Below are 23,493 nucleotides of genomic sequence, written 5' to 3' on the forward strand. Positions count from 1 at the left end.
CAAGCACACGGACACGGAGCACCCTTGTCACCGCTCTAAAAAAATGCACTGGGCAAGCAGGTTGACTCTCCCTCACTCTCAGGAGCTAAAGTGAGACCCCTCCCACAGTGCACCTTCAGAGAGGGGGAGGGGGCAGTACAGTGGATAGATGAGAAGACAAATGCAAGCGTGGTGAGAGGTGTGAAAAGGCCCATTGACCATTCACCAGTGTGCAAGTCATAAAGTTGTTGATGGTATGCCTTTGAATGCATCCAAGTGATTAGGAATAAGAAGTAAATACACGTGAGACCTCATCTTCCTTCCTTCCACTGCCCTCACTAGCTGGTAGGCAGCCCTTGCAAAGCCCCTATTGTTCCAGGCCCATGCCTGCTTCTGCAGGCCTCCAGGTAGAGCATCTGAGTCACACTGTTTCCAAAGGCCAATCCCTGGAATTAGTGTGTGTACCTTCTCACCAGAATTTACTGACATATTACCTGTGGAGTCAAGCCTGTGTACCTGCTGTGCCAGGGTGAACAATGTCGGGAAGAGGACAGGGCCTTTCAGTCCTGGACTCACTGGTTCACGGTTGGGGCAGGAGAAGAGCGATCCAGGATACACAACATACAACGTGCAACGTAACTCTTTATTATGAAAATAAACAGCGATCATGAGTGGGGAAAGTACGTGGAACAACTGATCCTTCAGGTGCTTATGTTACCTGGCCTGCAAGGTAATTTTGATTTCTTGGTCAGCCAGGCCTCCATCCCCAGTCATGGGTATAGCCTTAGGCTGGAGAAAAGAGAAACAGTGATGACGTGGACATCTAAGGCTTCTTTTAGGTGGTTTGCTTGAAAGCCTCCTCTGGGATCTTGCCCTCATTCTGGAGGGAAGGAGTTGGGACATCAGAAGAGCCAGATCCGGAGTTTCATTCCCAGGCCACCCAGCCTCCATTACCTTGGCCTCCCTGAAGGCCCAGAAATGCCCATCGGTTGCCCGCTTAATGATTCCCAGACCTCACCTTGAGCATAGTGAAGACCTGACCAGCTCTGGTATAGTTCCACTCGTTGTCCTGAAGGCACCTGGAGTGGAAGAACAGGTGATCTCCATTAGTATCACAGTACAGACATGCTGACCGTGGGATGCTAAATCGGTGCCAGTTCTTTGCTGGGATGCATGTACCGGAATGAACACTATGTGCAATGATGAGGAAAGACCTAGTGAAAATGTCTATCACTGGCGTTCATGCCCACTAGAATTCAAAACAGAAAAATAGACCTTTCCGAAAGAACAAGGGAACTTATTATATATCGATTTTAAAAAAGATGTTCAAGAAAATAAATGGGAAATTTAAAAGTTCAAGTTTCCAGTCATTTTTATTGAGATAGTGTGCATACCATTTTATTATTTTTGTATGCACATACCATTTTAAAGCGTACAATTCAGTGTTTCCTTAGTACAGCCACAAGACTGCACAACCATCACCGTGATCTAATTCCCAAATAGTTTCATCGCCTAAAAAAAACCCAAAAAAACAAAGAACCTCCTCTTTAAACATTAGAGATGACTCCCTATTCCTCCCCTTTCCCCAGACCCTGGAAACCACTAATCTGCTTTTGGTCCCTGGGGATTTGCCTGTGCTGGCCACTTCATATAAATGGAATAATATAATATGTGCCCTTTTGAGGTTGGCTTCTTTCACTTGGCATGTTTCTGAGGTTCATCCATGGCAGGGCATATAACAGAACTGTATTCTTTTTTATGACTGAATAATATTCTACCATGTGAACATACCAGATTTGTTTATCCATTCATCAGCTAAAGGACATTTGGGTTGTTTCCACATTTTTTGGCTATTATGAATAATGCTGCTATGAACCTTCCTGCGCAAGTTTTAGAGTGAACAGATGTTTTCATTAGATACTTAGGCATGGAATTACTGGTTCATAGGGTAACTCCATATTTAACATTTCTGGGAACTGCCAAAATGTTTTTCCCAACCACCGCTCCATTTTATATGCTCATCAATAATACATAAGAACTCCAATTGCTCCACATCTGCACCAGCACTTGTTATCATTCATTTTATTGATTAAAGCCATCCCAGTGGGTGTGAAGTAGTGATTCATTGTGGTTTTAATCTGCACTTCCTTAATGACTTAATGGTGCTGAGAAGTTTTTCATGTGGTCGTTGGCCTGTTGTATATCTTCTTTGGAGAAATGTCTATTCAGACCCCTTTCCCACTTTTTTTAAAATTGGGTGTTTTGTCCTTTTGCTGTTGAGCTGCAAGGGTTCTTCACATATTCTTGTCAGATATGTGATTTGCAAATATTTTCTCCTGTTCCTTTGGCAGGATTTTTACTCTTTTGATAGTGTCCATTGGTGCACAACAGCTTTTAATTTTGGTAAAGCCTAATTTATCTGTTTTTGTTTGTTTGTTTGTTTGTTTGTTTTGGTTGCTTTTGCTCTTGGTGTCATATATAAGAAACATTTGCCTAATTAATGAAGACTGACACCTGTGTTTTCTTCTTAGATTTTTTATAGTTTTAGCTCTTAAACTTTAGATCTTTGACCCATTTATAGTCTACGTGTGTACAGTATGTGAATCTGGGGTCAAAATTCATTGTCTTGCATGTGGATATCCAGTTGCCCCAGCACCATTTGCTGAAAAGACTATTTTTTTTTACAACAGATTTTTTTTTTTCAGCACTCTCACTGACAATCAGTTGACTGTAAATGTGAGGGTTTATTTGTGGACACTCAATTCTACTCCTTAATTCATGCACTGTCCATATGCCAGCACCACATAGTCCTGATTACTGTACCTTTTTAGCAAGTTTTGAAATTAGGAAGTGTGGGTCCTCTAACTTTGTTCTTTTCTCTCGAGATTGTTTTGGTGCACTTACATATGAAGTTTAGGATAACCCTGTCAATCTTTGCAGAGAAGGATTTTGACAGGGATTGAATTAAATCTGTAGATTGCTCTAGGTATTGTTGCCATCTTAACAATATTAAGCCATTTAGCAATATTCCAACCCACGGAAATGGGGTGTCTTTCTATTTATTTAATTTTTTTCAACAACGTTTTATGGATTTCAGAGTATAAGATTTGTGCTTCTTTTGTTACATTTGTTTCCAAATATTTTACTACTTTGATGTTATTGTAAATGGACTTGTTTTCTTAATTTCATTTTTGGACTGCTCATTGCAAGCACATAGAAATGCAAATGAGTTTTGTATAGTGGCCTTTTATCCCTAACCTCGCTGAGTTTATTAGCTCTATTAGCTTTTTGGTGGACTCTCTCAGATTTTCTATATATAAGACAATGTCATTGAGCATTATACTATTTTTTAAATCCTTCACATATATAATAGTATGATACCTTCTCCATGGGCCCACTTTCTTTCTCCTTTCTTTCTTTTTCTTTTTTGGAAGCAAACGATTCCAAAATGTTACTTTTCCAAATTTCCTGCAAGTGTCTTTGATTCACGCTCCCCCACCCAAGTCACTGTCCCAACTCATCCTTCTTCCCATGCACACCCACCACTCACTTCTGAGACCACTCGAGTTTCATCCCAGACTGAGTGGAGAAAGCATACACCATTTCCTGCTGCTCCTGGGAGAGGGTGGGCATGGAGCTGGTGGTCAGTGTAGGCTCTTGGTTGGAGAACGCATTCTGAGTCTCACTGGGGGTGGCATCTCTCACAAACAGTTCATCATTCACAATGCACAGACTGAAGAGAAAATGGGCCCTCAGACAAGTGGACGAATGTACAACTCCACATCCCCAACAATGATCCTGATCCCACTGCCCCTCACCAACCAGATTCCTTCCATACCCCTTCTGTGCCTACCCCGCACCCCAGAGTCCTTGGCTAGTGCTTCCACCCCTCCACAGAGCCCACCTTTGCAGGGACTATCTACCAAACTCACTAGATGTGTACTTAACCTGCAACCCAGGGTTGATTTTATACCCACATTTATCCCTTACAATAGCCCAAGGGAATGGGCAGTCTAATCCCCATTTTCCAAGGAAGACAATGCATCACAGAGAGGTCATGTGACTTAACCAAGATCACACACACCCAGTGAGTGCTCGGGTCAAGAAGAGAACCCAGTGCTCTAACTCCAGAGCCCATACTCTTAACCACCAGACCAGACTGCTCCTTGGATCTACCTGTTGGCTTTCCACAGTACTGAGAAAACCAAGATGTCTTCACCACCATGCTCCCACACCCCTGAGCCCAGGCCTGGATGAGCATCCCCACCTACAACATAGCACTCACCTGGAATTGCCAGCAGGGATGGCGATGAAAGTCCGGGTGAAAGCGCGAACAGAACCCTGAGACTTTCCCTCCACTTCAACAACAAACAACAATACCCTCTTAGAGTCACACATACGTCACATGCCCACACGGTGTTCCTCAGTCAGGGTCTGACTCGATACTCATGCTGAAGGGGACAATTGTTCACTGGGAGTCAGGGTGTCTGGCATGGGGATAGCAACAGTAGGGACAGTCTACGCCCAGTGACAGGGCCTCTACCAGGTGGCAGGTGCTGTGACAACCACTCCACAAGTTTATTTGATTTCATTTTTCACAGTTATCTGAGAGGTGGTTATTGTTAGCCCCATTTTGCAAACGAGGAAACTTAGAGGTTAGGTAACCGCCCCAAGTAGCTCTCAGAATGAGGATCTGGGATGACAGCCATGAAACTCCACAGACTGTGTCCCTAATGCTCAAGCTGTGTGGGGCAGACCGGCATAGAGCCAGTTCGGACCAGGATGGTTTGGGGACAGAGTGGAGGCAGGAGAACACAGCAGGAGTAGGAAGAGAAGGAAAGGGATCAGGGAAGCTGGGACAGTTCTGAGAGGGATCCCAGCCAGCGGGGAGGGAGCAGGGGGGCATTTGGGGAGGGGCTCTGTGCACACTCACCCTCCTTGAACACCCCGTTAACAGAGAAGCAGAGCATCTTCTCCTGAAAGGGAAGAGCCCAGGTGCTAAGTCACCTATACTTCCTACCCACCCATGGCTTTCTGGGGCTGCCCTTGGGAGGAAGAAAGTGCTTACTGTCTGGAACCACATGTCCACCAAGAAGGAGCTGAGATCGTGCTGTGTTTTGGGCAGCGCACAGAGGGAGCCCACGATGTCACATTTTGTATGTTTCAGCGGCTGAACACACAGGGCTAAGGGGGGAGGAGAAGCAAGCAAAGATTGGGGGTCGCCACACCCTGGGACCTATAATTACCCTGAACATCCCCTTTCCATGCCCAGTCTTCCCCATCACACACGCACAGGGGTCCTTGGGCTTCTTCATATTCCTGCTTTCCTTGAAGTACTCGCACAAGCTGCTTCTAGCAGAGAAAGAAGAACAGAAGGTGGTGGTCTGGCCAGTGTGGGTGATTCCAGGAGCTGCCCTGTGTCTGCTGGGGAGTCACAGGGCCCAGGAACAGAGTCTGAGCTTTGCTACTCACGGGGCTGAGTCCTCGGGGTTGAAGGGAATGGCCAGGGAGAAGCAGGCCTCATCATGGTAGGCATTGAGAAGACCCCGACGGTCTCCAGAATCGTAGATCAAATAGTACCTGTGGGAGAGTAATGAGGACAGTCTATTTCTGTGGTCTGGACCCCAAATGAGATTTCCAGACCCAGTGAGCAGTTCTGAGCTTGGGTGGCCTCACCCGTCCTAGCCATCCCCTTCTCCAGATTCCCAGGAGTACTCACTGCTGCAGGAATTGCAGGACTAGACTCTTCAGGGCATCAGATCCTTTGTAGCTTTCCTGGAATCAAAAGACATTTGAGACCATGTGGCTGATAAAACCTCCCTTGTAATAGCCCAAATGTTGTTTGGTCAATTTTCCCTCACCTTGCAGGGCTTTAACAAGCAGGGTGTGTCAGTATCAGTGATAACTGGTGGTGATAACTCCTGGCCATCCTGGAGAAGGGAAGAAGAAGTCAGCAGTGGAGACCAGGGAGGTGGCCCTGGATGATCAGGGGAAAAGATGAGCCCAAGAGAGGGTGAGGGTCAGAGGTTAGGTATGAAAGCGCACTGGAAATTACATGGACAAGATTAGAGTGTGTGTCTTCAACATGACGTCTGAAAAGTATTTACTATTATATGCAACTTTTTTCTGGTGTGTGTGTGTGTGTGTGTGTGTGTGTGTGCATGTGTACACATGCACACATTTTTCCAGAGAGCATATTCATGTCATTTTCAGGAGTCCTGGTACCCTAAAATGGAAAAGGGTCTGACACAAACATGTAATCTAGAGAAGACCTAAAGAGCTTGAGAGCAGGTGTGGTGGTGATCAATGTTAGTAAGAGACAATGATGAGTGTAGTCACTTACCAGGCGTAACAACTTAGGAAAACAATCCTTGATGGCACTGTCCAAAATCCAAAATAGAAAGAAGTGACTGATAGGTCAGGGTTGCCAAGCCTCCCTCTTACCCTTCCTCTCCCTTCCCCCACCACTCCTTTTTACTGGGTAGCTTCCACCTAGACTGCCCTGACTCCCTTCTTCAGTGCCACAAAGAAGCAACATGTGGAGCCCAGGCTCCAGGGCTGCCTTCCCCTCCCTCCTTCCCTTCCTTCCTCCAAATCCCCACTGAATACTCTAGAGAGAAGAGGGAATGGAGTGGGAGCCCAGTGCTCTGCTACATCACTAGGGGTATAGCATTCTGCAGGACCATGATACATGCCCCCCCACCCCAGGGATGGCCCAGAATGTTGGGGCAGGGAGGTGAGTGAGGCAAGGCCCAGGAGGCAGGGAGGGGGAGGGAGGGGGATGAAGACAGAAGAGGGAGTAAAGGTAGGAAGGGAGAGGTGGGAGAGACATAGGGGAACCAGAGACAAAGGAGGAAGAGAATGCAAAACAAAGGGAAGGGAAAGAGGCTCTACCACAGTGGTGGGGATCAGGAGGAAGAGAGAAGAAGGGGGAAATGGCTCCCTGGCTGCAGTCCTTTCCTGCATCTGCCTTGGCTGGCCCTGGCACCCAAGGTAGTAATGGAAAACCTGCAGGTATTGGTTGGGCTGGGGGCCCATTGCATGCTGGCTGAAACTTTGTCACCTGTGTGGGCGCAGCCTGAGCCAGGCATGGGAAATGAGGCAGCCACGGGGGCAGGAGACCTTCCCTGGAGGGAGTAGAGGGTCAAGCCCCAGATCAGCATGGAGCTGAGGGTCTGTGGCCCCCTCTTTCGATCACCACCTTCCCTCCTGATGGCCCCTGTGCACCTGTGCCTGTCTCTTTTGGTTCCTGGCCTGAGGAAATGTACCTATGCTGGGCTACCCAGGGCTTTTCTGAAAGACCAATTGTGATGATGTGATGTGTGGAGGGAAGAGAGGAGGAAAGTGCTTCTGAGAGGAGGTCCCCTCTCAGAACAAGGGAGGGAAGTCCCATCTTAGCAGGGAGTAGGAAAGCCTGTCTCAGCATGAGGCCCCAGGCCGGAGGACCCTTCTCAGTCCAGGGCACCAGCATCTGGCTCAAGCTGGTCACTCCTGGTCCTGGGGAAGAGGAGGAGCTCTGCTTCCTGGAGCACACTCTTGGAGGGCATGCTCAAGAACACTGAATGCAGAAAGGTGGAAAGAGACCCCAGACCCCAGGCCAAGCAGGTCAGAGGAAGGAAACTCCTTACAGGTGAGGCACCGGGAGAGAGGAGAAGGTGGGGCCTACAGTCATTCCCGAGGACCAGGGCTGCAGCTTCCTGCATACATGCATTCTCAGGGACAGTTCAGGCTCCCAGGCCCAAAGGTCCCCAGGAAGGGTGACAGGGATTCACACTGACCTTATGTAGGTGGGCTGGTCTGGAAAGGTGTCACACAAGGGGTTCCCTTCTAGCCAAAGCTCTTCAAGCTCTAGCCCTTTCATCTTGTTTAACTCCCACACCACGTTCAGCTGAGGAAGTACGGGGAAGAAACAGGAAAGGAGTCCCAGGGAAAGGGACACACACAGGCCCCGGCACCCCCAGCCCCCACCTTTCCACAGAGGTACCTTATCCTGCCTCCTGCCACTACTCTGATGAGCACTACCACCCACTGTCAACCCCAAATTTGATCAGTCTCCCCCTTCTCACCTCATTTTTGGAGAGATTCAGGATCTTGACTGTGGGGACCATCTCTATGATGTCAGACAGGCCATCCAGCCCATACAATTTGTTGTGGCTCAAGTTCAAGGACAACAGCTGTTGGTGAAGAAGAGTTAGAGTGACAGTTACTATCTAGGGCCTCAGAGACAGCTCTGTCCTCCACCCCATGTGTTCCACCCCCTACCATTAATAACAGCACTGGGCCTAAGCTCTCACCTCGGGGTAATTTTCTTCTATGATCTGCAGGGTGGCAGCCATGCAGTTTCTTCGGTTCAGGATTATATCTATATCATGGCCCACCAAGTCTTCAGGAAGCCGAGAGGAGGCAATCAGAAGGCTGAGAGCGGTCCAGGACCAGCCCAAACCCTCCCCACATCGCCATCCCTCAGTCTCCCTCCCAGAAAGATCCCTGTGCCCTCACCTACCCTAGAATTACTGCTGTCAAGTGTACCTGGGTCAAAGCGGAGACTCTGGAGGTCAAGAGCTTGCTGGGAGATGTCATAGCGTTTGCTCATGGTCAGCTGCAGAGAGAGATGCAGAGAGCCACTGGAAGGCTCTGGTGGGGATAGGAAAATCAGGGGCTGGAGGAAGAAGAGGTGGGTCTGGGTGTGGGCATGCAATGGGCCTTGAGTCTGCATTACCTTTAGCTGCTCCATTTCTTCTGGCTCCAACTTATACCTCACAGAGTAGGGTACAGAGGAGGGATTGACAAAGATAGATATCTGCAGGAAGGAGAGGTGGGGTAAACACCAAGAGCTTTCATTCCAGAGAAGATGACCAGCCCCTGCCCTGTCTTCCTGCCCCAGGACTAGGGAGAGGTAATGCCCTCAACACATACCTTTCGGTTCTCCTCATCATAAATCTTGTAGCTGACACCCTTCAGTGCAGAGGCAGTGCCAACACCCTGGACAAAGAACCGAGCCTGGTTTTTCACGTAGTGAAACTGCAGGAGGGGGGAGGCAACAATAATTTTGGAGGATAGAGTCTTCTGGCTCAGTTGGCTTCCCCCACCCACACTTCCCTGTGCCCACTCATCTGGCTTCACCATCCTCTCTTACATCCACTGGAGTGAAGGGGACACTGCAATGGCTCTGGATTGAATTCATTAGCCATGTCTTGTCATACTTTCTCCCATAGGGAATCTAAAGGTGAGAAGAAGGGATGGGAGTGAGGAGAGACAACATAGAAATAAAGCTGGAAACAGACCCAACAGCGTTCTTATCTGACCTTCTATTGAGCTGCATAGGACTTTGAAAGAAGGGACCACTGGCATTATTTCTTATTTTCGTGCCAAATGTGGATTTCCTGGACCCTCCGATGGAGAAGAGAAATCTCCACTGGAAAGCTCTCCTCCAAATAATTGACGTAAGGTTGGTTAATGTGCTCTTCCTTTTTTATAAGGTTCCAGGATATTCTACCTAATGCAGACCTTGCCAAGACACTCACGGTGATCTTGAACCAGCTCCCTGGGTTTCCGTTTTGTGTGTTCTCCCCCACTCCTCTCCTTGGAGTTTTTCTATCTCTCCACACAGTAATATGGATATGGCCTTCATTTTGCCATTTCACTCTCCTCTTGTCACGCTGGGTGCTATAGGGAGTGCTGTGGAGGGGAAGAGGAAAGACAGAGGTAGGGCCATAAATGCTAAGAAAGTCTTCTTCTATACACCCTCACCTCTCTGTCACCAGGACTACAATTAGGATCGCTTAACCATTATTCCACTTCTGGCCTTCCTCAGTCTTCCAGTGAAAGAAGAAAAAGAAGACCAGGGAGAGTGAAAGAGTCGCATAGTCCCAGGGGCTGCTACATGCAAGCCAGTCTGCCCCATCACTTACTGTCTTATTTGGGGGTCCTCCCGGGCATCTCTCATCAGCACACTTCCATCATCCTCCTGGAGGTGTGAAGGCTGAGGCTCATATCCACCACGTTCATAACGAGGGTTCCTCCTGCCAAAATTACCTCGGAGAGAACTCCAAACGTTCTTTCTTCCTTGAGGTGAGCTATCACCATCATTGTATTCTCAAAAGGGGAACAAAAATACAAGTTTGAAGACACATCAGTGGTCCACTTACCATGTACCCATCTTAGGCTAACACCATGGTAGGGCAAGCAAAGTGTTAACCTGCCTTAAGGGTCCAATTCCCCCAAACCCCAGAAAGGAAACTCCTCTGCTTGTCCAGATAGGAGAGCCTTATTTGACAGATGGCACCATCGGGGAGGATCTTGGGGGAGGAGGAGGAGGAGGAGGAGGAGGAGGAAACTGTATTGAACCTTTTAAAGAATGAAGCAGGATTTATAAAAAACAGAGATCTGTGCATCCATGGGTTAGACTGGAAACCAGCCATACACTAGGAAGACATCTGAATTGTACCTTCTCTCAGGCCTGTCTAAAAACCACACCAATACCAGGGTGGCCATCTTTCTCATGCTTCCCAAATTCAATCAGCCACCAAACTGATCCCCCTAACAATCAGCAAGCTGTACTTCCTTTGCTGGTGTACTTCAACTTTTAATGTCAGGTGGGACTGATGTAACAGCCTCCTAAGCTGTCCCCCTCCCTCCAGCCTTGTTGTCAACAATACTCAGTTTGAAATATCCAGAGTGAGTTTTCTTTTTGCCCACCCTGAAATGCCTTTCAGCTGAGGGGACAACTCTTCCTAACCTCAGCTCCTCTATAACAAGGATCTGAATGACAAACTGGGATAATACATCAACTACCATTTCCAAGTGTGTAGGGATTCTTCCTTTCTCATTCTATTACTGATTTCTAACATGGGTCCATTATGGGCGGAGAACGTGCTCTGTGTGATTTCAATTCTTTTAAAATTTGCTGAAGTTTGTTTGGTGGCCCAGGAGATGATCTAGCTTGATGAATATTAAAGGAAAAACTCATACATTGAAAGGAGGAAATAACGGCTCGTGGTCAGCATATGGCGTATGGGGGCGTCAGAGTCATCTTTGAGAACTGACATTACTTCAGAAATAACGTTGTCAAGGGGAAAGTGTTAAAAGTGAGCCAGCTAACAGCCACAGCAGTCCTCAGACTGACCAGCTAAGTTGGGTGCCTAAACAGGGCCAGAGGCCTCCCTCATCAAGGTGAATCAGACAGGAGCAATCTCAAGCATAGCTTTGTTTTGGGAATCTCACAGGAGAGTGGGCATGTGATTAAAAAGCCAGAGAGACCACGCACACACACGTGCGTGCGCATGCATGTCCACTTACTGAAGGGTTGCATCTCAGCACGATCCCTGTCTCACCGTCGTTCTGACAAAATCAAAGCCAGGAGCATCGGAAATCAGCTGGTGCCTCTTCCCCAGGCTGCTTGGGATCCCCCTCCGTCTCTACCAGAGTATTAACTGATCCTCCCGCGAAGAAACGGTCGTGAGTATCCTTTATGACATCATGTGTGTTCACATGGTACTTACTTCCTGTGTCGGTTTGGAATTCTGCCTACATCATTGCTATGCCATTGAGTGCATGGCAGTGGCATCCCTGCTATGGTAGGGGAAGAACAGGGTGAGAAGTAAACAAACACTTGCCCAGCAGCAACCAACATTTGCTCAGTGTTGGGCAGACTCACTAGAGTTTTTTGACCTCCTCGCAGAAGTCCAAAAATGATTGTATCCACAGTCCCTTTCCAGATCATGACTACTAGGCTCACAGGCATTAGGTACATTTCCCAGGATTCCTCAGCCAAGACTGGTGGAACAGAAATTGTGTCCCCACCTATTGGTCTGCCTCCACATCCTAAGTGTTCCTCCAGCTAGTGTGCTGGTTCTCCTTTAATGGTGGACTTTCAGGTCTCAAGGACAGATTTCTGTGAGCAGACAAGGGATGATATTTTGTGAGCGGGTGTTAGTCACTCTTGTTTGGGTGGGTCCAGGTACCTTGGACCAAGTGGAGATATCGGTCTTGAACTAGATGAAGAAATCTGTTTGGATCACAGCATTTGCCGATTAGGAGTCACTTTGAGGTGGCAGTGTCTGGCATATACTGGGGCCTAATTAGTATTCATTAAGTGAATGTTGTAGATTTGGGATCAACAAAGCCACTTTTGAGAATCCATACATCTCAACCATTTCTACCCACAACTATTTATTCTGGGGGGTGTGGGGGGGAAAGAGCTGCAGAACTGTTTCATAAACTGCTTGTAAAACTACGATGTGTTGAATTTGTCCTTTGCAAAAATAGTATTTTTCACTAGTGTACAGTTAGAAATAGAGTGAATTACCCCCCTCCTGATTAATGCTAAAACTACTGCTTTTCTGACCAGAGCAAGAGAGGCTTTTGCAAATGTGTCACAGAAGTAAGGAGAGGCTTTCCTTAAATCTAGCAGATATAGCTCCCTGGGTGCCTGGTATGTGTAAGAAGAGTGTTCTGGGCCTACACACATGTCTGTGGGTGCTCAGCTTTGTGACAGCCAGTATTGTACTTGTCTCAGAGCAAAGCAAGAGTGTGTGCATGAGCATGTGTGTGTGTGTGTGTGTGTGTGCACATGCGCATGCGTGTGCGTGGGTATGTGCTAATAGTTTATGTTTTACATTTGCACAATTAGATTACAGATACATGTATTTCAAATCATGCTGGAAAGTGCATTGCCACACAAAACTGGACACAAACGTACATTTTCTTTTCATGTAACATATAACATATATACCCAATTTTTGCTTCTTGTTTTTAATACGCCCTTTATTTTATTTTTTTTTTACATCTTAGCCTTTTAATATTTCGATTGATTCTCAAATTTAAAGTATTAGAATCCTCCATACAAGGTATTGCTAATGGTGGAGGCCAAATTACCCAGTGGAGCGTGGCTTGGGATTTAGGGCAGTTCCAAGATTTGTGTCTGTGCTCTATAGCTTCCCAGAAGAAGCACATAAATATTTTAAATTATACGAGACAATTTCCTAAGCATATTTACACCAATATACTTCTCCACTAACAGTGTAGGAGAGTCTAATTTCCTAGAGTATGTTTAACCATTTAGAAGTCATGCTTATGCTTTGACCCAGACATTTCACTTAAAATTTATCATACAAAGTATTTTCTGCCAAAATATATACCTATAATTATATGGCTGTGGATTACAGGCTCTTTCCCCCCTTTTTAACCCCATCTTTGTTGAGGTATAATTGACATCTTGCACTGTGTATGTTTAAGGATCACAGCATAATGATTCTACTTACATAAATAATTACCACAATTACTTATACATCCATCATCTCATATAGATGCAAAAAGTAAAGTAAATGGGGGCACCCGGGAGACTCAGTCATTAAGATCCTGCCTTCGTTCAGCTCAGGTCATGATCCCAGGATCCTGAGATCGAGCCCCACATTGGTCTCCCTGCTCCGCAGGAAGCCTGCTTCTCCCTCTCCCACTCCCCCTGCTTGTGTTCCTTCTCTTGCTGTTCCTCTCTCTCTCTCTCTCTCTCTCTCTCTCTCTCTCTCTCTCGTCTAATAAATAAATAAATAAATAAATAAATAAATAAAATCTTTGAAAAAAAAGTGCAGCAAGTGAAAAAGACGTAAAAGATTTTTCCTTGTGATGAGAACTCTTAGGATTTACTCTCTTAACACCTTTCAAATATACCATGAAGCAGTATTAACTATGGTCATCATGTTGTACATCATACCCCTAATACTTATTTCTCTTAGGACTGGAAGTTTGTGCTTTTCTGAAAGTTTTAGTTTTAATTCCAGTATAGTTAACATACAGTGTTATATTGGTTTCAGGTGTACAATATAGTAATTCCACAGTTCCATACATCACCCAGTGTTCATCACGGCAAGTGCACTCCTTAATCCCCATCACCTAATTCACCCATCCCCCACCTACCCACCTCCCCTCTGGTAACCCTCAGGTTTTTCTCTATAGTTAAGGGTCTGTTTCTCTCTCTCTGCTCTCTCTCGTTTCACTCTCTCTATGTCTCCCCCTCTCATTTTTTTTAACCTTTCCTTATTTCTTTTGTTTTCTAAATTCCACATATAAGTGAAATCATGTGGTATTAGTCTTCTCTGACTGACTTACTTTGCTTAGCATTATACTCTCTGGCTCCATCCATGTCGTCGTAAATGGCATGATTTCATTCTTCTTTACAGGCTCTTTGACACAGAAAGACAATGGGATCTGGGAGTGGCTGATATTGACAGAAGAGGGGTAGAAATGGTTGTCCCTCAAATCAAGGATGGGAAAGAAGGGGGCATAGGTATGTGACACACGGAGTAAAAAGGCCAAGGGATGGATGTCTGAGCCAGAAAGGTGAGGGTGATCATTGGGAAGAGAATGCAACACAAGTAGAAAAAGCCTCTGAGGAACTGGATGCATCCTGGTGTTACACACCCCACTGGAAACCTTCCTTTCTTTCCACACATATCTTGTCTGTCTCTGTTACTTTGTCTTCATGTTGAATGCCAGGGAAACAGTTCCCACACAGTCTGAGAAAGGAGAGATGGTACAGGGGAACAGTGTGCAGCAATGGGTCTCCTGGACAGAGGGCTGGAGTTCAGGTCATGCTGGTCCCAGATACCACATCCATCATTGGCCATTGGACTTTGAGTCCCAGTACTCATTTCAGCCCTAACACGGAGTCACACATTATTGGTTAAGGGCATTGGGTTTGAGGTCAGATCAACCAGGTTTTGAATCCTGGGGCTAATGTCTGTGGTCCAGGGCAAGTAACTTTGACTTCATGGTGACTCACCTTTTTTTTTTTTTTTTTAAATTTTTATTTATTTATTTTTTAAATTTCTTCTCAGTGTTCCACAATTCATTGTTTATGCACCACACCCAGTGCTCCATGCAATACGTGCCCTCCATAATACCCACCACCAGGCTCACCCAACCTCCCACTCCCCTTCCCTCCAAAACCCTCAGTTTGTTTCTCAGGTGACTCACCTTATTTTTTCCTTTAAATTGAGGGTAGTGATAGTTTCGACCTCATGAGAAAATTGTGAGAACTGAGCTAATTCTGGCAATACAGGCAAAGCCCCTGGAGAAATGCCTGGGACCCAACAAGCACCACAAATAAGCTAGTCATTACTAGGTCCAAAACTTAGTACAATGGCTGAGGCTTAGTAAGAGATGAATGGGTGTTACCTGCATTTGTTGTTACACGAAGGAAAACAGATGGGTGAATGGAGGCAAGTTGCAGTGTCAGCTATTCACATACTTTATAAAGTGGCAATGGTTAAACAGGGCAGCCTGGGTGGGAAATAACCTGATATACTGTTTCAGGGAACCAAAATTAGAAGATCACAGACTGAAACAGGCATATGGAAGGACTAGGTAGGGGGCTTAAGTTCCCATTTCCACAATTTGGGCAAGAGAACCATTATTGTTCAAGAAACGGTTCAGGCTTGGGGCGCCTGGGTGGCTCAGTGGGTTAAGCCTCTGCCTTTGGCTCAGGTCATGATCTCAGGGTCCTGGGATCGAGCCCCACATCGGGCTCTCTGCTCGGCGGGGAGCCTGCTTCCCCCTCTCTCTCTCTGCCTGCCTCTGCCTACTTGTGATCTCTCTGTCAGATAAATAAATAAAATCTTAAAAAAAAGGAAAAGAAACAGTTCAGGCTTGAGTGGTAGGTTACAAAAAGCAAAGAAGACTATCCCTTGCAGCACATGATACAATCTGAAAAGAGGAAAAGTAAGGATATAAAACTGTATATTACCGTATGTTTCCTCAGAAGAAGATATTAACAAATGTTTATGGTTTTTTATGCGCAAATGTAAACATAAAGAAGTCAGGGTAAAAGAACATGTGAGAATGTCAACCGTATTTATAAATGGGTGGTTGGAACGCCCAAAAGTGATGCTTTCATGTTGATGTTTTATGTGCATAAAAGGATGTTTGTGCCTGGGTCACGGTGTTTTCAGGTGTTGGGGGTGGGGGAGCGGTGGGAAGCACTATTCTTACCATTATGCAACACAATAGGAGTAATCGATTGTTTATAAGCAGATGTATCTTCTCACTGATTAATAAGCAGTATCACCCTAGACAATTCATCCAGCTTCTCCTGATCCCAGCTCCTTATACGTAATAATCGTAATAATCGGAGATTAGGTCTAACCGCCACCTTATCAAGATATGGAACATATACCACACCCCAAATGGTTCCCAGCTAATCTCCTCTTCATCCTCCGGCTGCATGCAAACCTTGATCTGCTCTCAGTCTCTCTATATTAGTTTTCCCTGTCCTAGAATTTCATACAAATGGAATCACGCATCCTGTAGTCCTCTGTGCCTGGCTTTTTAAACTCAGCATGTTTTAAAGATCCATCCATGCCCTTGACTTTTCATTGCTAAGCAGTATCCCATTGATCGATTTGTTTACCTTTAAGGTTGTTTTAAGGAAGTTACAGGAGGAAGTGAAAGCAGTTCCTTGTGTTCAATCACCATCTTCTTGGTCAGTCTTCTGTTCTTATATAATGATATCATTTCATCCTCTGTCACTCTTTTATCACTCTGAGGAAATATTATCTTACAGTCTTTTTCACCCTTTTCTATTTTGTTTTATTCCCTCAGTGCAAATCATTTGATTTTTTGTTTGTGCTGTCCCTTCCATGCTTACCCTGAGTTGGGACTATCCCGTGCAGAGGAGGCTTCCCTGCTGAGTCAGCCCTGGGCTCAAAGGTGCTTGGCTTTAATCTATACTTTGTTCTGGCCTTGCCAGCAGTTTTGTTTCCTCTTTGATCCTACGCTGGTGGCCCCTGCTTTACCACTGTGTTTTCCCATTTCCTTTCCCTTCCTTCCTTCCTTCCTTCCTTCCTTCCTTCCTTCTTTCTTTCTTCTTCTTTCTTTCTTTCTTTCTTTCTTTCTTTCTTTCTTTCTTTCTTTCCTCTTTCTTTCTTTTTTAAATTTTATTTTGTGTTTTTGGTGTTCCAAGATTCATTGTTTATGCACCACACCCAGTTCTCCATGCAGTACGTGCCCTCCTTATTACCCACCACCAGGCTCACCCAAGCCCTCATCCCACTCCCCTCCAAAACCCTCAGTTTGTTTCTCCGAGTTCACAGTCTCTCCTGGTTCATTTCCCCCTCTGATTTCACCCAATTCACTTATCTCCATCTCCCCATGTCCTCCGTGTTATTCCTTATGCTCCACAAGTAAGTGAAACCATATGATAATTCACTGTCTCTGCTTGACTTATTTCACTCAGCATAATCTCCTCCAGTCTCATCCATGTTGATACAGAAGTTGGGTATTCATCCTTTCTGATGGAGGCATAATATTCCATTGTGTATATGGACCATATCTTCTTTATCCATTCATCTGTTGAAGGGCCCCTTGGCTCTTTCCACAGTTTGGCAACTGTGGCCATTGCTGCTATGAACATTGGGGCACAGATGGCCCTTCTTTTCACTACATCTGTATCTTGCATTCCCACCAACGGTGTAAGAGGGTTCCCCTTTCTCCACATCCTCTCCAACACTTGTTGTTTGCTGTCTTGTTAATTTCCCTTCTTTCTTTAGAAGGAGAAATTCTCCCTTTCTCACATGGGAATCCTTATTTCATACTTTCTAGCATAGCTATATATTTATTTTTCTTAGATTACTATATGTATTTGTTATTGGAATATTATTATCCCAAAATCACAATTATAACATTTTAAAATGAAATATTGTAAAATACTTGCACTCTCATCAGTTAAATTGTTCAAGTAGTTCTCAACCTTGTTTACACACTAGAGCATCTTAAGGAGACTGAAAAAACTCACCAACACCAGGCTATACCCACAAGAATTAAAGCAGAATTTGCGGTCAAAACTAGGCAACCACAGTTCTTAAACTCTTCATGTGACTGCAGTGTGCAACCAAGGTTGAAAACCACTATGTTAAAAAGCATCAGCTTTTAGGCCTGTTGGAAGCCATAGGAATGTCTGCCACCTCATTCTGCTGACGTTCTTCTCAGTGCTATTTTAGGAAGCTAGTGATTCCATTAGCTCAGGGCAGGGATTGGCAAACAGCCTGTTTTTGTATGGCCTGCAAGCTAAGAATGGCATTTAAGTATTTGAATGGTTTTCAACCAAAATCAAAAGACAAATAATGTTTCCTGAGACATGAAAAATATTTGAAATTGACATGTCCGTGTCCACAGGTAAAGTTTTATTGGAACAGAGCCATGCTGTGTCTATGGCAGCTTTCGGTCAACAATGGCAGATTTGAATAGTTCCATCACAGACTTGAAAGGCCTGTAAAACCGCAAATATTTAGGAAAAATATTTTCAGGAAAAGACTGTGGAGCTCTGGCTTAGAGCAAGTGTCTTTAAAGCAAGTGCACAGTAACACTGGTAAATGGCTGGAGGTCCCTTTGCATAAGCCCAGGAAGAAGATTTACTGTAGCTACTTGTGGCTTCATTGTAGGGTCTTTCCTCAGTAGTCCGTTTGCTCGTGATGTTCTGGCTCAGGTGTGGGAATTGGTTAAGGGACCATCGTTTGCCATGAAGATGGCTCAAGTCACCAGATCTAGAGTTTTACTTTTATTTTATGTTCTTACATTTTTATTATAAATGAATATTTATTTATATTTCATTTATTTTTACAATGATCAAATGCAGCTTTAGAGGATGCTCAGCTATTTCAAGGTCCAAAGGATCTGTTGATCAATTAGCCACCTTCAAAGGTTGCTGTAGGTCGAACCAACCGTGTGTGTCAAATCAGTGTGCACCTTGACCCAGGAGGTTAAGTGCTTCTTCTTGGCCTGTGACTCCAGGATCCCATCATCCTCACTGAAATGAGGGTGACCATGTCAACGGAAGGACCTCTAAACTCATCTGCAGCCTGTACCACTCAGTCACTTCAGAACACTTCAAAGGTAGGTGCCCTCCTCATCAATATGTTTCTCAGTGCTATGGGGAAAGGTACGTCCTCTGAGTCCCTAAAAGCATCTGTTTGTTTCATGGACACATTTATATCAAAGGCATTTCAATTCACGTGACCATGGGTGATAACTCAGCAACTGTTTCACCATCATGTACCATAGAATACCAGTATTTCATCTTCTAACTTCAGTTGGATTCTCACCATCTTCAGATCCACCTAGGTAAGATAACCCATCCCAGATCCGCATTTTTTTTCAGGGCCATTTGCTTACAACCCATTTTGGTTTCAAGTACTCTACTAATCAAGGTTCCTACTTGCCTGCTCTAGAATTCACTCTAGCTATTTTATAAAAATGAGACATCTTTAAAAAAATATATTACATGGCTTACAAAAACTCTACAGGGGCCAGAAAAGCAAGTCTGTATGTAGTATAGTCATGGGAAGCCACTCATGCTGCAGGTCTGTTATAGCTGAAACACCACTGCTGCTTGCCTGCTAATTGACATGTATGACAGAGACTGAATTCTAGGCACTCTGCTATGGTTGTTTCACAAAAAACAGAAACCTCTCCCATTATAGATAGCTGACCATGTCATTGAGCCATATGTGTCTCCTACGGCATTCAGTTACAGCTCTAAGTCCAGGATGGTGCATTTGCATGATACAACTGAGATCCCATTTAGCACCCTAGCTGTAAGGGGCTCTGGTTAATGTGTATGTGTGTCACACACACACACACACGTGCACACACACGTGCACACACACATGTGCATGCACACACACACATTCCCTTTCATGTTTTTAGCTTTCTAGTCTCTATAGAACAAAAAAGCTTACAAGAGCCTTTATGAGTGTTGAGATAGTTGCCAAGGGAGCCAATTCATAGTTTGGCAGAACATTATAAATTTTGCTATGGTAAATGGTCTATTCAGAATGAAAATGGCATTTTCTATTTGTTACAATTGTTTTGTGTATATTAGTCTTACACCGAACTAACTTACTAAAGCCTATTAATTTAATTTTCTATAGCATCCCTTGAATTTACATGAAGATAGCCATACCATTGTGACAGATTTATTTTCACTTGTACACATTTATTAATGTATGTATGTATGCATACATGCATGTTTTTGGCTTACTGTACTGCCTCGGAGATGCAGTGTGATGCTTAAAAGAAGCAGTCATATGAGTTATCTTTGTCTCCTTTTTATCCTTGAATATAATGGGCATTCAAATATCAAATACATTCTTTTATTTGTAAGAGACTGTAGAACATCAATGCTGGTGTTCTCAACCAAGACTGTCATGTCTATTTAATCCCTCTGCTGGAACATCAGATGAATGAGGAAGAGGGAATTGCAGCATTCAAGTAATGGCATCTCTATTATAAATATATGTGAACTTCATTTAAAAGGATAGCATGTGGGTGCCTGGGTGGCTCAGTGGGTTAAGCCTCTACCTTTGGCTCAGGTCATGATCTCAGGGTCCTGGGATCAAGTCCCACATTGGGCTCTCTGCTCAGTGGGGAGCTTGCTTCCCCTCTCTCTCTGCCTGCCTCTCTGCCTACTTGTGATCTCTCTGTCAAATAAATAAATAAAATCTTTAAAAAAAAAAAAGGATACCAGGCAAAGTAGAAAAGAGCATGGAAAGATCATTGACTTTAAAAGCATACTTCTCTGGATTCAAATCTTGGCTCTGTCACTTATTGCTTATGTGATTTTATGCATATACTCAAACTCTCAGAGTTTCAGTTCCATCATGCAGTAGTCAGTGTTGGTGTTTACCAAGTGTTTCCATTTATGCCCTGTTCCAGGTACCTGTGAGAATTGCACTTCTTATCTGAACCCCTTAGTTTACACAAGGCCGTGCATGTAAGTAGCTCTAGTTAATGGGCTGGGAGTGACATGTGTTATTTCTGGGACAGAATATATGGTTGTTGGTTTGAAACCATCCGGAGACTTCTTCTCAGGCATGGTAACTGACAACTCTCTAGATGGTGACTGAGCCGTCAGTTCGAGTGGCCAAGTCATTCCAGTAAGAATCGTCAGGCTGCCAACATGCACCAGCTTGTGGTGGATGTGCACCTGCCGTGGACATCTAAAAGGAGTGAGGAATAAGCCACTGATGTAGGGATTGTCTATTTCAATGGCAAAACCCCAGCCTCTCCTGACTCACATATCTCATCCGTTAATTAAAATAATACCTTCTCAGGATTTTTCTGAGGGGTAAATTAGTTAACATATATGAAAAAATTATTGTGGTATTTCACATATAATAGGGACTCAAAACATGGCAGCTATAATTATTAAATGATAATTTCAAAACTGTTTTTTTTAAGTGTGGCATATTTGTATAAAATGAGAGGTATTATGTCTGTTGACTCTAACAGTTAAGCTGTATATTGCTTTCTAGAAGGGGCACTATATTTGTTTCTATAGATAAGACTTCTTAATGATTTGTACTTATTTACTTAGTTTTCTTCAGCCACCACGCTATCAGAAACATGCGTAGAAACTGGGGTTATTTCTGAGGAATGAAAAACTTTGAGATTCCTGTCATATTAGCCTATTATCTTTAAAAATAAACTGTGGGGGGCTGGATGGCTCAATCAGTTGTCTGCTTTTGGCTCAGATCATGATCCCAGGGTCCTGGGATGAAGCCCTGCATCTGGCTCCCTGCTCAGCAGGTAGTCTGCTTCTCTTTCTCCCTGCCCTTCCCCCACTTGCATGTTCTCTCTCCTTCTCTCTGTCTCTCAAATAAATAAAATCTTTAAAAAAAATAAAAAATAATAATTTTTAAAAGTCCTACAGTATGGAAATTTACTTACCATACAGTCCCACACTATGCTTCACACTTAGGGCAAAATAGGGCACATTTTTTGTTCTTGCTGTTTCTTTGCCCTTGTGTTTTGCCAAACAAACTTGGAAATGCTTCAATGAGAGAAAAAGAAAGTGGATTATTTAAGCTACATGTAATATGAACTAACATGAGTGACAACATCCAGAGTCATGTGTCAAGAAATATTTAAATATCTTATAAATGTAAGCACAATCTTATTATTAGTCCCTCTTTACTCATTCAGTATCACCTTCATGATGTACCAAATGTGAGTATCACAGATGATTTCACCTGGTGTTTTCTTAAATCCATTCACTATTACTTTTTGAGTGAGGGAAAGAAGAGGGTTCTCAACAAGGAATCTAAGAAGTAAAGGTTAGAAAATTGGGAGGAGGGGCACCAGAAAGTATTTGTGCCTGGCTGAACTACTTTAAGCCATTTAGAGACCCTAAGCACAAAAAGATTGTCACCCCACTTCCAGATGTACTTTGTAGAACTACTGAACTTCAAACTAAATATAAGAAATAAAGTCCAAATCTTTAGATCATGACTACTTTGACACTATCCTGAAATAACACATTCTTTTTTTAAAAAATTTTATTTATTTATTTGACACAGAGAGAGAGATCATGAGTAGGCAGAGAAGCAGGCAGAGAGAGGGGGGAAGCAAGCTCCCTGCTGAGCAGACAGCCTGATGTGGGGCTCGATCCCAGGACCCTGAGATCATGACCTGAGCTGAAGTCAGAGGCTTAACCCACTGAGCCACGCAGGTGCCCCTGAAATAACACATTCTTGAAAATAAACTCTCTCCTTCCCTCTTTTTTTCTCTTTCCTGTCTTCCCTCCTTCCCTTTTTTCTCCCCCTACTTCCCTCCTCTCTTTTCCATCTCCCTCTAGTTCTGCTTTGTTACTTCTCTGAGCACATGTGTAGAATGCTTGCTGGGGAAATATATCAAAGGAGTATAGAGAATCTTACAAAATCAAATAAGAGGCAGAAATTAAGATGAGATTTGGAGTCCTCTAGACAAATTGGCATCTGGGAGGTCTTTGTTGTCTTTAATAACAACATGGTCGAAGACAGCAGAGGAGGCTGTCACACTGTATGGACAATGAATATAGCAGGCACCCCATATAGCAGGGGTAGGGCTTTAGTGTGAGAGCAGGGAAGGGGGCTCCCACATAGCTTCCAGAGCCCTGCTACTGAGAGATGACAGACAAGTCCATGAATCCTTGCTGCTCCCTCCCTACCACCCCACTCTGATGCAGGACATTCTCCTCCTCCACTTCACTCTCTACAGACAACAACTCCCCTGAGTCCAGGATCAGGTCTCACACACACCCATAGGCTTTCTCTTCCAGGTGTACAAAAGTCAGGCCACATTCAGAAGTCCTCCCCCAGCCTCTACCCAACCCTTTCTCAGACCATTTGGCCAGGCCTTGACCTGAGGGTGTTTGGCTGCCTCCTCTCCAACCTACCTCTGGATAAACTTTTAGTACCTTCTGGCACTCCCCCTACCCAAGTATCACCCACTAAGGCAGGATATAAAAGTTAATGGAAAGGTTGGGATCTGAACCAGAGTCTCATCACCCTGAGCCAGGGTGCAGACTGCAGATCTAAAGGTCCTCTGAACCTATCAGACTGACTTCTTGCAAGGATAAGCCAGCAATAGTTCAGAACACTCCACACACACTTAAAGGGTGGACATTTGTGTGTCACATGACCCCAGGGACCATCTGACCCACCACACAGTTCAGCGGCCCTCAATCTTCACATGACCAAGAGA

At 44.5% G+C, this 23,493-nt stretch overlaps 1 protein-coding gene across 1 annotated transcript; it reads right to left on the reverse strand.

The window, feature by feature from the left end:
* Positions 1-625: 625 nt before the first annotated feature.
* LOC116881790 (nuclear RNA export factor 2-like) lies at positions 626-11,405 on the reverse strand. Its single transcript, XM_032881818.1, has 21 exons — positions 11,278-11,405; positions 9,891-10,074; positions 9,504-9,657; positions 9,116-9,199; positions 8,896-9,000; positions 8,699-8,779; positions 8,509-8,578; positions 8,274-8,362; positions 8,046-8,153; positions 7,758-7,867; positions 6,323-6,359; positions 5,841-5,909; positions 5,699-5,754; positions 5,452-5,559; positions 5,273-5,331; positions 5,048-5,163; positions 4,913-4,955; positions 4,265-4,337; positions 3,530-3,712; positions 998-1,058; positions 626-859 (listed from the first exon to the last, which is right to left on the reverse strand). The coding sequence occupies exons 1-21, from the start codon at positions 11,288-11,290 to the stop codon at positions 815-817; spliced, it is 1,848 nt and encodes a 615-aa protein (XP_032737709.1). The 5' UTR covers positions 11,291-11,405; the 3' UTR covers positions 626-814.
* Between the last annotated feature and the right edge of the window lie 12,088 nt (positions 11,406-23,493).

Source organism: Lontra canadensis, unplaced genomic scaffold, assembly GCF_010015895.1.
Source record: "Lontra canadensis isolate GAN:19392208 unplaced genomic scaffold, GSC_riverotter_1.0 scaffold77, whole genome shotgun sequence".
Taxonomy (NCBI): domain Eukaryota; kingdom Metazoa; phylum Chordata; class Mammalia; order Carnivora; family Mustelidae; genus Lontra; species Lontra canadensis.

What these genes read in the sequence shown, in the direction of transcription:
- LOC116881790 (XM_032881818.1), bottom strand. An exon ending in TCCCCTTCACTCCAGTGGAT is followed by an intron (nt 9,001 to 9,115) that starts GTAAGAGAGGAT and finishes CCCCTCCTGCAG; the next exon opens with TTTCACTACGTGAAAAACCA. An exon ending in TGAATCTCTCCAAAAATGAG is followed by an intron (nt 7,868 to 8,045) that starts GTGAGAAGGGGG and finishes GTACTTCCTCAG; the next exon opens with CTGAACGTGGTGTGGGAGTT.